General features: G+C 48.2%; 1 protein-coding gene across 1 annotated transcript; it reads right to left on the minus strand.

The window, feature by feature from the left end:
• Nucleotides 1-3,489: 3,489 nt before the first annotated feature.
• Nucleotides 3,490-5,010, minus strand: LOC123065757 (BTB/POZ and MATH domain-containing protein 1-like). Its single transcript, XM_044488978.1, has one exon. It carries the CDS (start codon nucleotides 4,840-4,842, stop codon nucleotides 3,751-3,753), a length of 1,092 nt encoding a protein of 363 aa, XP_044344913.1. The 5' UTR covers nucleotides 4,843-5,010; the 3' UTR covers nucleotides 3,490-3,750.
• Nucleotides 5,011-14,125: the final 9,115 nt, after the last annotated feature.

The following is a 14,125-nucleotide window of genomic DNA, read 5'->3' on the forward strand; positions in this document are numbered from 1 at the left end:
GAGGATAGACTGTGACATAGCCCACGTTTTTTCTTTGAGACGGCCTGGTTTGAAACGCCTGGTTTCGAGGAGATCTTCAAGGAGAAATGGTGGGCGTGCATTAACTAGGTTGGCCCCAGCGGGGCCCGATGGAGTTCTCGAACGCGGTCGGGGGACGGCTTTGGGCTAGCCTCAAGGGGTGGGGCGCCAACCCTAGGGAGGAATGACAAAGTGCTCAGTGCTTCATCCTCGAGGAGATTGCGAGGATTGAAGTGGAGGCTGATGCGCGAGCCTTCTTGGAGCAGGAATGGGCTCACCGATATGCTCTAGAGGGGCAGGTCAAGGCGTTACTGCGCGTAGAGGAAGAATATTGGTGCTGTCGTGGTGGTCTGAAGTGGACACTTAAAGGCGACGCCAATACCAAGTACTTCCACGCCTGCGCAAACGGCCGTCGTAGAAAATGCGCAATCCTCAGGTTGCAATCGGAACAAGGGTTGTTGTTGCGACAAGAGGACATCTCACGCCACATTTATGAGTTTTACATCAACTTGATGGGGTCTTGCGAGGCCCAGGGGGCTGGCCTTCGTGTGGACGTGTCGGGAACCTCACAACGCATCCTGGAGTGTGAGAATGCCGAGCTGGGGCTCGCTTTCCTCCTAGAAGAAATTGACACCGCCCTGATGGGTATGAAATCGAACACGGCTCCGGGCCCGGACGGGTGTCCAGTGGCTATGTTCAAGCGATTTTGGCCACTTCTTAGAGGCCCAATCTTTTGAGATCTGCAACAGATTTATGCGAGGGACGGTAGATATAGCTCGACTTAATTTTGGAGTCTTACTTATTCCGAAGGTCCACGGGGCCGACAACATTAGACAATTCCACCCAATTGCACTCATCAACGTTCCTTTTAAGATTTGCGCTAAAGCTTGTGCCACACGCCTAGGACCGATTGCTCATCGCTCGATTCATCACAACCAATCCGCATTCATTCGCGGTCACAACATTTTGGAGGGCCCGCTTGCCCTCAAGGAGTTTGTTCACGAACTCAAACGCACGAAGGAACCGACCATTCTGATGAAGCTAGACTTCGAGAAGGCTTACGACATGGTAAATTGGGATTTCCTGCGTCAGGTGCTTATTAGCCGTGGTTTCTCAGCTGTTTGGGTGCACCGCGTAATGCAGTTGGTCTCGAGAGGCCAGACCGCGGTCTCGGTGAACAGAGAAGTAGGGCACTTCTTCAGAACAAAGCGGACTCAGGCGGGGTGACTCGATGTCCCCGCTTATGTTCAACTTTGTTGTCGACGCGCTGTCTGCTATGCTTCGGAAGGCGGCCGCGGCTGGTCATATCAAAGGGTTGGTAGGCCATCTCATTCCAGGGGGAGTGACTCATTTGCAGTACGCGGATGACACGTTACTGCTATTTCGTCCGGACCAACATAGCATAGCTACGGTCAAGGCGATTCTTCTTAGTTTTGAGCTCATGTCGGGGCTCAAAATAAACTTCCATAAATGTGAGGTGCTCTCTATGGGGTTAGCACCGGAGGAGGGAAGACGCATAGCTGATTTGCTCAACTGCAAAGTGGGTAAATTTCCGTTTACGTACCTCGGCCTACCAGTGGACACCAACCGACCCACGATAGAGGATTGGGAACCTCTGTGTGCCAAGGTGAGGGGAAGGGTCTGTCCTTGGAGGGGTAAATTCCTTTCGAAAGCTGCAAGGCTCGTCCTCACGAACTCGAGCCTCTCCTCATTGCCCATGTTTGCTATGGGCCTGTTTCTGCTCGCAGAAGGGGTTCATGCAAAGATGGACACACCCCGCGCCAAGTTCTTTTTGGGAAGGAACGGGCCCGAACCATAAATATCATATGGTTAAGTGGGCCTGGGTGTGTCGACCCAAAGCCTTGGGGGGCCTTGGGATCACTAACTCGAGGATCCTAAATATCGCGTTGATGTGTAAATGGATCTGGAAAATTGCCCGGGGGCAACCGGGTTGTGGGTCGATCTCCATAGGGCCAAATATTTTCCTAACGGGAATTTCTTTGAAGGGAGGACAAGGGGTTCCCCCTTCTGGAATGACTTGCAAGCGATCAAACCGGCATTCGCCATGGGGGCAAAATTCTCGATTGGGAATGGCCGTTCAGCTCGCGTTTGGACGGACCACTGGATCAGTGCCCAACCCTTGTGGGCCAAATTTTGGTATTTGTATGCTATTGTTGTCGAACCGGCAATGACGGTGGCGGATGCGCTCGCGTTAACACCACCGGAGATACACTTTAAACGAGTAACTTAGCGAGCAAGAGCAATCTAGCCTTGCGGCCTTGCTTCAGTTGATTGGCCCAATAGGCCTATCGGGCCAGCCAGACACGGTGAGTTGGGCGCTCACCAGCTCGGGCATGTTCACGGTTAAATCGTTATATCACAAGATGTGCCGAGGGCCGTCGCAGCTTGTGATCAAAGGGCTATGGAAAGCGCGGCTGCCTTTGAAGATCAAACTCTTCCTCTAGCAAATATTCCGTGATAAACTTCCTACCTCCTTGAACATGGCCAAACGCAACGGACCGGCCACCGGCCCTTGTGCGCTGTGCGGGGCACCAGAGGATGCCAATCACGTGTTCTTTCGGTGCCCTCTAGCGAGGTTTGCGTGGAGCGCGGTCCGGACCGCGGCAGGTGTCCAATGGGACCCTAGATCGGCTGCAGAGCTTATCCAGCTATTAGATGCGATTCAGGGACCTGCGAAACGGGTTATGTGGAGTTGTGTAGGGGCACTCCTCTGGGCTTTGTGACTAACTAGAAACAAACTTACTATCGAGGGATTTTTTCCAACACACCCGGCTAATATTATCTACAAATGCAACCTCTTCTTGCAGCAGTGGAGTCCGTTGGGGAGGCGCAGGGATGCTGAGATGCTCAAGACTGCCCAAGACCGTCTGATGCAAGTGTATGTGTTGGTTAGGGAGCCTTCGACTACGGTCTAGGACGTGGTACCTTTTGCTGCTTGACGAGCCTGCGCGTTCTGTACGGGCTTTTGCCTTGTAATCCGCTAGTGGCTTGCTTAACTTTCGCCTGAACTTCATTGGTTTTCATCCTTGCGAGGGCCGGAATGGCTTTTGGTGCTGTACTAAGACTTTGTGTCGTGTTACGCTGCCTATTGGGGGCTTTATTAAGTTAAAGCCGGACGCATCTGGCGTCTTCGTTCCAAAAAAGCCAATTTTAGAGAGCATATGAGTCAAGTATCCATAGGAATCTGTTGCAATGTTGAAATGCCAATAACAGAATACTGGTGAGATAAGAGAAGAAGCCACAACAGGATGGATTGTAATAAAGTTTTTTTGGGGGGGGGGGGGGGGCAATGATGAGAAAATCAAAGATGTTGGTATTGTAAGAAACACACACGATGAACATGGTGTATTAATCGACAATATAAGAATTCAGAACCGATCAGTTATTTTGCCAAATAACTTGTTGTTTCTATTTCTGACGTTTCATCACATTTCACAGTAGATGTGGTCATCGTAGCTAGTTACTCACTACTTTGAGAAATGGATTGACCGAATAAAGGGAAAATTCGAAAAACAGTAAATGTGCTTCTAGTCAACAGAACATAACGACGCTACTTATCTAGCATAGCTACATATATAGGGTGACCCATTATGACATCGAAGACGTACATTTTGCGAAACTTACCCTTTTACAAAAGATCTCTGAGAACACAAGAAATAGGCAGACTAATCCCAGATTGCTATGGTCTCAAGTTAATCTACGGTCAGCATACTAAATTCTGCGAGTCTTAACTGCTTTCTCCAATATATCAGCAATGACAAAAGGACATGTCCTTTTCAGGGACTCATACCCTTTACTTTCCATCACACCAACCATTCTATTTGAAGAGTTGATAAATCCAATGCAGGCATCTTTGAGCTTGCTGCAATGATGCTGGTCGGCTAAAGCTAAGGTGGTTGCAACAGTCCCGGTATGAAGAAGCTCACAAAGTTTGATCTCGCACATGTACTTCATCCTTTCCATGGCGTACCTATCTGCGGCCACGAGCAAATGCCTGACCATTTCTTCATACTCATCGTCATCTAGGTAATCCAATGGAGGTAACGAATCAGTGTAGATGAAGTGAAGCAGTCCTCTGAAAACAGCGGGCTGCATGTCTTCAACGGTTATGCTGCGGCTACTCTCGTCCCTCATCGAGCCGTAGAACTTCACCTTGAAGACCGGCGACCGCATTGCGAGGATGATCTTATGGGCTGGGAAAACCTCCTCCTTGACCTTGAAAGACACATCAGATCCCTCCGTAGCCTCCAGCAAGCTGCTAAGGTTATGAACCAATTCGGACAGTGGCGCCTGGGCCTCAAAGCTAATCTTGACATTAGCCTCTTGTGCGTCCTTCAGCTCGATGACGGCAAGATTGCACTCGAGGATAAGGGTGTCCTCCAGAACGTACGACCACAGCTTGGTCTTCCTCATGAAATGGGTGTAGCCCCAGCAGCGGTCATCGTCGGTGGAGTTAAACACCAGCGGCTCGTACTGGCTGGGGATCGGCCACGTGAAAGGTGGCGGCGGCCAGGCCTGGTCGACCACCCTCAGATGGTAGAGCGCCCTCGCCTCTGCGTTCTGGGTCTTGAGCTCGAGGAAGACTGAGACGTAGTCCTTGCTGTCCTCCCTGATGCCGTCGGGGTAGAAGTAGACGCACCAGTCGTGGCCGCCGACGCGGAAGACGGCGGACTGGATGGACTTGCCGACGCCGAGGCCCCTGCACAGGCTGTAGCCGTCGATCTTGAACAGGTGCGTGCCCTGCGCGGTCTCCGGGGCGCAGGCTGACGCCGACATCGTCCGTTGGGCCCGGGATGCGGACATTGTTCTACTGGCGCAGCGGGAAAGGAGAACCAGGATGAGGCGATCCGGACCGGGCCGGAGGAGGGGAACGGCGGGCGGCGGTGGGGCGATTCGGGAGGTGGGTAACGGCGGCGCGGCAAGGCGATTTGTGAGCTTTTTGTTTTGTGTTGTTTGAGCTGTTAAGATTTGACGATTCGTGTGGGGCTTCTGCTTTGTACTACTTGGAAGGCTTTTGTACTCATTATTGCGCGTGGCTTTTTCCGATTCGGGCACAGCAGTCCGTCCTTGTTCTACCTTTTCCGATTTAAACCCGGTCAGATTTGAACATCTAGCTGTTTTCAGCTTCCTCCCCGTTCTGCAATTCCTCGTGTTCATCCGTAATTGGGAAACAACGTCGAGTATACGGAGTGGCATCATAAACAAAGGGACCGAATAACTGCCACACGTGTGGCGTCGACGGTACCCCGCCCGCACGCCTCGTGTGGCATGGACGTGAACAGGCCCGCACGACCACGTCCGCGCGCACAAACGCGCGGCCCGCACGTTCGTTCCGTGCCAACCCCGCCCGCACTGCCACGTCCGGGCAAGCCGATCCGCTGCCCGCACGACCAACCAGTCCTCGGTCTCCGATCCATCCCCTCCCTCGTCTGCCGCCATCGTCCCCCACCTCACGAACCCCGACCTCCGTCGCCGGCCATCTCTGGATGCCATGGCAACCAGAGCAGATCCGTAAGGCACTCCCACCTCAAAACCACACCCCAAACCCTCCCCCACCCCGGCCCCAAACTCCAACCAGGCCATCCGAAGACGATCATGTAAAACCCAGGTGAGAATCTCCCCGATCTGAACCTTCTCACCCTTAAAAGCTGAAAAATCTCCCGATCTTGTGCTGGAACTATGCTGTAGGGGTAGAACACTACATGGTCCAGTGTGTAGTTGCAATTGCCAGGCAGAGTGCACCAGATCTGCCATGTACTAACGTTTGAAATTGACTTAATTTCCTAGTTTAAGTGACGCAAGTAGTTGGGTACGAAAAAATAGGACGGTAGGGGCAAAATTTTGGAATGGAGAGGGTTGGAAGAAATTAATTGCCACTTGTGTATAACGACAGTTGCCACCTTCCGTTGTCGTTAGCTGCCACCTATTATGACCCGTCGATTGCCATCCATATCTTCTGTGTGCAAGCAGCAGAAGAATGCTATTCTTGTGGGTTGTTGATGCCTTCTCGTTCATGCAGAGATTGAGAACACATTGGAAAAGAAGGGAGACACGGTAAGAATGAATCACGAAGGTGGCGCTGGTGATTGGGGTTCTCAAAGGCCAGAAACAGCCCCTTGGGATGCAACAGAGTACAGTCAGCTCATCTCTTCAGGGCCGTTGCTGCCACTACTGGAACAGTATGCAGACGTAGGTATGATGCGTGCTAACAAAGAGAAGAGAACAGTTGCCATCTCCGCGACGATGAAGATGACATTCTACTTTTGTCGTGCATTGCCATTTTTTAGCAGGTTCTTATGACCAAAACACAATTAGCGGGGCCCCGTGGCAAGTTCACTCGCAAGGAGCTATCACTGACAAATGTACGGGCAGCAAACTTCAACTAGCTTGTATGGACAGTCAAGGTAATGTAAACACGAAAAAAAAGAGCGCATATTGCGGTGGACATGAAAAATGAACATGCAAAAAAATCTAGCAAAAGGACTCACGACTTACCGCGGTGTGAAAATGCAGAGCCTTCGTGCAGCACGTGGCATCAGGCACCGCCAATGTACCTGCCGTCGACGTCATACACAGGTCAGTCCATAAAAATAAGGTGAAGTTGAGGATGATCAATTAGCAGAAGGAGCATAGGTGGCAAATGCAAAATTGCCATGACTGGTCATCTACAGTTGCCATGTATTAGCAAACTACATTTGACATCCCTGCACGTCTGTTGTTGCCGTCCATGGACAAATATAGTTGCCAGGGGAGAACAACTGCAGTTGCCATGCCATTACAACTACATTTGCCATGTCATGGCACTGCAGCTGCCATGGAGGAACAATTGCGGTTGCCATGCCGATGCAAAATACATTTGCTTTGCCAAATAAAATTGCAGTTGCCACATCAGGGGCAACTGCAGTTGCCGTGCTAGCGCAAAAAATACAGTAGCCATGAATTTGACCAACCACTGCTATGCACGCAGGTTATTACGCTGGTGGTACCCCGGCAAACGTCTCGTGGAAGCCTTCGCTAATTGCAGGTGGGGGGAACCATTCTGGTGTCCCAGGCAACACGGGAAGGTCGAATGCAACGCACCAAGGTAAGGGAAAAAAATCTGAACCAGTAAAACAAACAGTACCTTTGATACTTGAAGTTATTTGCATGCAAAAACAAACTAGTTGCCGTGTTTGTTGAAACAATGGCTGCCATCACTGGACAGCTATAGCTGCCGTGCATGCCCACACACATACTCGCGGCTTGCTGTTTGAAAAATGATGCCGTGCAAAGTCACTCGTAGATGGTGTGGTCCGTTGTGATACACATGTTATTCAAACATAAAACTTAAATCTCGTACCTGTTTTCCCTATCGCAGGGCCTACAACTACAGTTAGCGGCAGCGCAGCGACATCAACTGCGGGGAGCTCTGAGCGCACGGAAGACGCGTTCCACCAGCCAGCAAACACTCATGCCGCAGACAATTTCGAGTCACGGTCGGGAAAGGCAATCATTCCAGCAATACAGACAAGCACCCCTTTGAACACACACACTGACAACACTCAAGTAGAAGGAACTACCGCCGATACTGAAGTGAATGATGAAAGTGACGACGAGGCAGAAGATGATGAAGATGGTGGGCAATCAGAGATTGTAGTACCTCAGCCACCGTACATTGGGCAGAGATTTGAATCGTTCGAGGAAGCAAAGGAATACTACCAGACATATGCAAAGTTCCATGGATTTGCGGTCAACACCGAGTACCATAGAAAAATTAAGAAAACTAATGAGTACAGCAGAGGTGAGATGAGGTGCCACAAGGCACGGAGGAACAAGAAGGTGAAAGGTGCTGCGCCTGTCGTTCCAGAACGAGAAAGAGGAATCATTCTCAAGACAGGATGCCCTGTCCGGTGTAAGCTAAACGTAGATGGAACACAGTATGTGGTCACTGAATATTTTGACGAGCACAACCACAGTCTCATAAAGAAGCTCGACCTGGTCAAATTTCTGACTGCCCACAGAGGATTCACCCAAGTCGAAAAACAATTCGTAAAGCTGCTACATGACTGTAACGTCGGTCCATCCAGAATGGTCCAGATACTATCACTCATCCACAACAAAAAGGGGAAACTGAGTAGCATGCCCTACATACCGGCTGATGTCACAAACCTACAGGCCAGGTACCGTAGAGAGAGCAGGCTAGCTGACATAGAGGCTACAATTGCCTACTTCGATGAGAAAGCAAAGGAAGATCCAGATTTCTTCTACAGGATAAGGTTGGATGATGAGGACCGTGTCAGGAACATGTATTGGGTGGATGGTGCTGCAAGGAGAGCCTACAAACATTTCCGAGATTGCATTTCGTTCGACGCGACGTACCTCACCAATATGTACAAGATGCCATGCGCTCCGTTCATAGGAATAAATAACCACAATCAGTCGTTGCAGTTCGGTTGCGGGCTCGTTCGGAACGAAGACACGGATGGGTACGTCTGGTTGTTCAAGACCTTCTTGGAGTGCATGGATGGACTTGCTCCGATGAACATAATAACAGACCAGGATTTTAGCATGCGTGCAGGCATAGAGGAGGTCTTTCCGTTGGCAGTGCACAGGCACTGTAGGTGGCACATAATAAAGAAGGCCGAGGAGACGCTAGGACCGTTCTTTGCTGACCGTCCAGAGCTGCACAAGGCATTCGAGCTGTGCGTGGACCACAGCTTGACGGTCGAGGAGTTTGAAAGGAGCTGGATGGCCATGGTTGAAACACATCAAGTCCAAGACAACGAGACGCTTGCTAATCTGTGGGAAAAGCGAATGTACTGGGTGCCCGCCTACTTCATGCAGTGCTTCTTCCCTTTTCTACAGACTACGCAGCGCAGCGAGGGGTTCAATGCTGTTGAAGCGATACGTGAGCCCTGGCAACTCATTGTTACAGTTTGCCAAGCAGTACACAGCTCCGCAACAAAAAATTCTGGGATCTGAGCTGCAGCAAGAAACTACCACCACACTAAAGCAGCCGAAATTGCTAACGTACTTACCAATGGAGAGGCAAATGAGCAAGATATACACAAACAAGATCTTTAACAAGTAAGTCAGTTGCGTTATGGGTCTTGTTTGCACAAAAAGCACTAGGGCAGTAGTTGCCATATAGATTTGCAAATGCAGTTGCCATGATATGCAGTTGCCATGTTTAATGGAATACTGTTTGCCATGCTTACTCAGCTGCAGTTGCCATGTTTTGATGAAATTATCTGTTTACAATGCTTACTCAGCTGCAGTTGCCATGTTTTGGTATGCGGATGCCAATGTCAACTGAAAAAATGTCATACTGTCAACACGTATGCTGAATGTACAAATTGCAATGTCTAATAAATGCAACTGCCATGTTTGTTGAAAATGCAATTCCCATGTTTACTGAAATGTAGATGCCCATGTTTGATGCAATGTGCTTCCATTTTGGAAAACATTGGTGTGGAAACGGCGATGGCTAGTTGAAAATGTAATACAGTTACCATGTCTGGTGTACTGCAGTTGCCATGTCTGGTGTACTGCAGTTGCCATGTTGAGTGTACTGCAGTTGCCATGTCTGGTGTACTGCAGTTGCCATGTCTGTTGTAATGCAGTTGCCATGTCTGGTGTACTGCAGTTGCCATGTTCAGTGTGCTATGTTTTCCATGTTCAGTATACTATGATTGCCATATTCAAAAACAAAAATATATTTCTATTCCCTTGACATCATAACGTGCTACAAAAAAAAGGATCGCACGATGGATTAACATAAAGCACACAAAACTTGCAGATTCCAAGAAGAAATAAAGCGTGCCAGCATGTTCACGGCTTTCCAGATGGATGAACATACGTTCAAGGTGTGTTCTATTTTGGGCATGTCGGATTCAGAACCTGAAGACCCAGACAAAGGAAGGAACTACTTCGTGAAAGCCTCGATAGGCGAAGGCGAGTACTACTGCCAATGCTGCAAGTTCGAACGGGACGGCATTGTGTGTTGTCACATACTAAAAGTGATGGACATGAACGCTGTGACACGGATGCCCCGCCATTTCATAAGGCGACGATGGACTTGGGACGCTGACGACGCGTTGGCGCCGCAGACAACACACACGGTTCTGGCTGTGCATGACGAGAGACCAGAGTCCACCATGGAAGCCGTGAGGCACGTAGTGCTGACAAAGAACTATGCTGATCTAATTGATGAAGCGTGCAAAAGTGATGAGACAGCAAGAGTCGCAGAAAAACACAGGAAGGCACTAAAAAGAGAGCTTGATGAGATCAAGAAGCGGAAAGCTGAGGAAGCCTTACACCGGTTCCCCCGCACATCAAGTATGCCTTCATCGACCGGGCCATCATCTGAAAACTCGGACATAGGATCTGGAACAGCAAGCACACAAACGCAGGTTAGGAACCCACCACGTTCCATCACAAAGGGTCGCCCGAGAGAGATAAGGTACAAGTCAGGATTGGAGATTCAAGCAAAACACAAGAAAACGAAGAAAGCGGCGGGCAATCCATGAGCAGAAATTGGGGCGTTGCATCATGGTCCTTGTGGACATTTTGTTTTGTACCCCTATACGATGAGATTTTTTGTTTTTAAAATTGGGAGAATAACTATTGAGGAACATCAGAAAAGAAAAGGGACAAAATTCATTGACTGCAGAAATGCAGTTGCCATGTTATGTGTATTAAATCTGCCATGTTATGTGTATTAAATCTGCCATGTTATGTGTATTAAATCTGCCATGTTATGTGTATTAAATCTGCCATGTAGTGTGTACTAAAAATATGCCATGCTACCTTATACTAAAAATATGCCATGTTACTTTGTACTAAATATGCCATGCTTTTTGTACTGGATCTGCCATGTTAGTTGTACTGTATCTGCCATGTTAGTTGAACTGTATCTGCCATGTCAAGTATGCTTGATCTGCCATGTTGTTTTGAACTGTAATTGCCATGTTAGCTGTGCTTAAAATATGACATGGTATTTGAAATGACTGTGCATGACGTATATTTCCATGACAAATACCACACGGTTTAGAGAAACATATTGTGTTGTGCGCAATGTATGGAAAATCAAGTTGGACAAAGGCGGAACATGCATAAATCGCAGCCAGGGTTGTGGCTGCATGATCAACCCTGCCCCCCAATGCTAGCCGGTGATACCCCACGTATGTTGAACTACATTTGCCATCTGTTTTAAAACATCATAGACGCAATCCAAACAGCAAAAACTGGTGATGTGTGCGACTGAAACCATTGTAATAATGATAAAAACATAAAAACATATGTGCATTAACGACTAAAAAAATAGGTTCACATCCACACATATATTACAGAACTACTAAAAAATGTTGCTCACACACCACCACTGCATAGTGGCATACGCTGGGTTGCAGTCGTAACATAGCACACAAACATAGTTTTCGACAATAACAAGATAGATAAGTACCTTACATTCCTCAGCAACAGAATGTAAGGTATGCGTCCGGCGTCTAACACCACATGACCACTTGTACTTCTTGTTGATTTTCTTGACAACTTCCTCCACGAACTCGCGTGCTCCAGACCGCTTGTTGAAATCTTCGTTCGTCAACCAGTTCCACGTGTGGATTTTCCGGAGCTCAACAATCATTGCAGCTGTGATGGCGGGGACGATTCTGCCTTCCCACTTTGCAAAGTATTCCAGCGCGTGAAAGCCGCAGTCCGTACTACACGAGAAAAAGACTCAAATGAACACACAAAAAAAGGACAGACATAGCAAAACATAGACTTCAATTCACATGTGGCAAAAAAAAAGGGGTTTGCAATTGATGTAAACGGCACATAAAAAGGAGGGGAAAAAGAAATTACGTGTTCCCTTGCTTCACAGTCGCCACATACTCAATCGGGAAATGTCTGATCTGGACCTTTGAATTTTCGTAGTGACGGTTCCATGTCTCTTTGAGGTTGTTGATGAAGAATTCAGCATGCGTAGTAAGCTCTGAATCAGCTCCCGAACGGATTGAATCAAGCACCTCGAAGCGTTGGTTCTTCAGGTCCAGATAGATCGCGTAGTGGTGACCACACTTGTCTTGTTGGGCATGTGGTGCAAGCTCCTGGAACATGGGGAACATGACCTGCATTTAAAAAGTGAAGAAATGAGAAGCAGAGTTCACATAAAAAAACAGCAGAGGGACAAAAAAATTAGAATCATGTAGGATGTTTTTTTGGTTATGGGTGGGGGTAGTTGAGGAAAGTTGCCATCCATGTATGTACAAGATTTGCCGTGCATTTCGCAAAATCAAAAATTGCCACGTGGTTCGCACGGGGAATGCCCAAAACAAAAAAGAAGAAAAAAATGCATGGCAACTGTTGCCACATGAAAAAAACATCTGACACACAATCACAAAAGTGCAGAAGATGGCAAAAAACCACACCATGTAAAAAAAAGTGCAGACAGGGGAGGAGTACTCACATATTTCTTCAGTGTTAGCTTGAATTCACCGTGCTGAGTGAAATTCTTCCTCAGAATTTTGTGGTGGAAGTCACCATCCCATATTTTGCATGTCACGATGTAATGCATGATGACCTTGTCGGCACACATATCGATGTGATTGTTGATGTAGTCGATCCCGATGCAATCACATTCGTCGACATTTTCCCGTTTGGCCTCACAGACTCGGCGAGATCACCCAGGTCGACGTACGTCGCTCCGCATTGAATGACTTTGGTTCTGTCCAAACATGAGCTGTAATAAAACGACATAACACGGAAGAATCATGCCTGCTAAGTAAAGAGATATATGAAAGAACTAAAACGTAAGCGCATCATGTATAGGGAGTGCAAAAAAGAAAAAGATGAAAATGCTAAAAAAAGAACAAAGCAAAATGAGTGATTGTAGGATGTGGTCATTTACGCTTTCAACTCCTTCATATGCTTGCTGCTGGCCCTCGCATTTCCAAACCGCTTGATGATGTCATACAGCTGGGTCTGTTCCTTAGTGGCCCTGAATTCGGGCTCGTAGTCTTCCGCGGGAGGTGCGTGAACTACCCTCTGCTGTCTCACAGAACCAGGGGTCGCGCTTCTGATGGTATCCTCAGTTGCCATCTCCGCAGTCAAGTTGGAACTTGATTGCCCTTGTCCTCGGGATGTCCTCCTCTGCAATGCTGCCTCCTCAATCTTGCGGTAAGCTTCGTCAAGTGACGGTGAAATTTCCTCAGGGGTGCCTGCGATGATTCGAGAAGAAAAAATAAAAAAGTGTGTTAGGATGAGGAGAAAGTCAGAAAACATATGGATTGTGAGGAAATGGGGTGTATGATGTGAGATGCAGGTAGGAAAAAGTGGGGAAATTGCCATGTGTGGTGCAACTACAGTTGTGATGAAAAGTGGCGAAAAGTGGGGAAATACAATGGCCATGTCATCGCAACTGCAGTTGCCATGCAGTTGTGATGTATTACCGTTCAGATGGCCTGTGGTTGCCATGTCACATCAAATGCAGTTGCCATGTTGTGTCAACTCCACTTGCCATGTGATTACCGTATAGAAAAAATGCAGAATGGTAACCAAACAAAATGCAGGTGACATGGTGTGGCAAATCCAGTTGCCATATGTAATAAACTATAGTTGCCATGTGTCAGCAAATACAGTTGCCATGATGAATCAACTTCAGTTGCCATGTGTTTACCCAAATGTCAAAATGCAGCATGGCAACAACCAAAAAAAATGTAGGCTATGGTGCATCAAAAATCAACTTGCCATGTCATCACACCGCCATTGCCACCGCAGGTGAGAACACCCCCGAAAGGAATATGATTGGGACAAAATTCAAACTACAAAATATGTGCACACGAAAATCGTAAGGACATGACAAGTGTACCTTGCACAATTGGCTCTGCGAACTTGACAGCCTTCCTGCCCTCGACCATTGGCTGCGCCATCATTGCCGCCGTGCCTCCTGGAAAAGCAAAGGCAACTGGAATAGGATCATGCACCACCGCTTGGTCTTGACTTATGCCAAGGCTGAAGCTCGGTGGGGTAAATGCCATTGGGTGCCTCTCATTCCTACTGGCCGGACCACGAACGATTTGCGGGGCAGAATCCAATGGTGAAAGAT

This window comes from Triticum aestivum, chromosome 3B (genome assembly GCF_018294505.1).
Source record: "Triticum aestivum cultivar Chinese Spring chromosome 3B, IWGSC CS RefSeq v2.1, whole genome shotgun sequence".
Classification (NCBI taxonomy): domain Eukaryota; kingdom Viridiplantae; phylum Streptophyta; class Magnoliopsida; order Poales; family Poaceae; genus Triticum; species Triticum aestivum.

Coding starts and splice junctions, on each gene's coding strand:
- LOC123065757 (XM_044488978.1), bottom strand. CDS start 4,842: ATGTCCGCATCCCGGGCCCAACGGACGATGTCGGCGTCAGCCTGCGCC.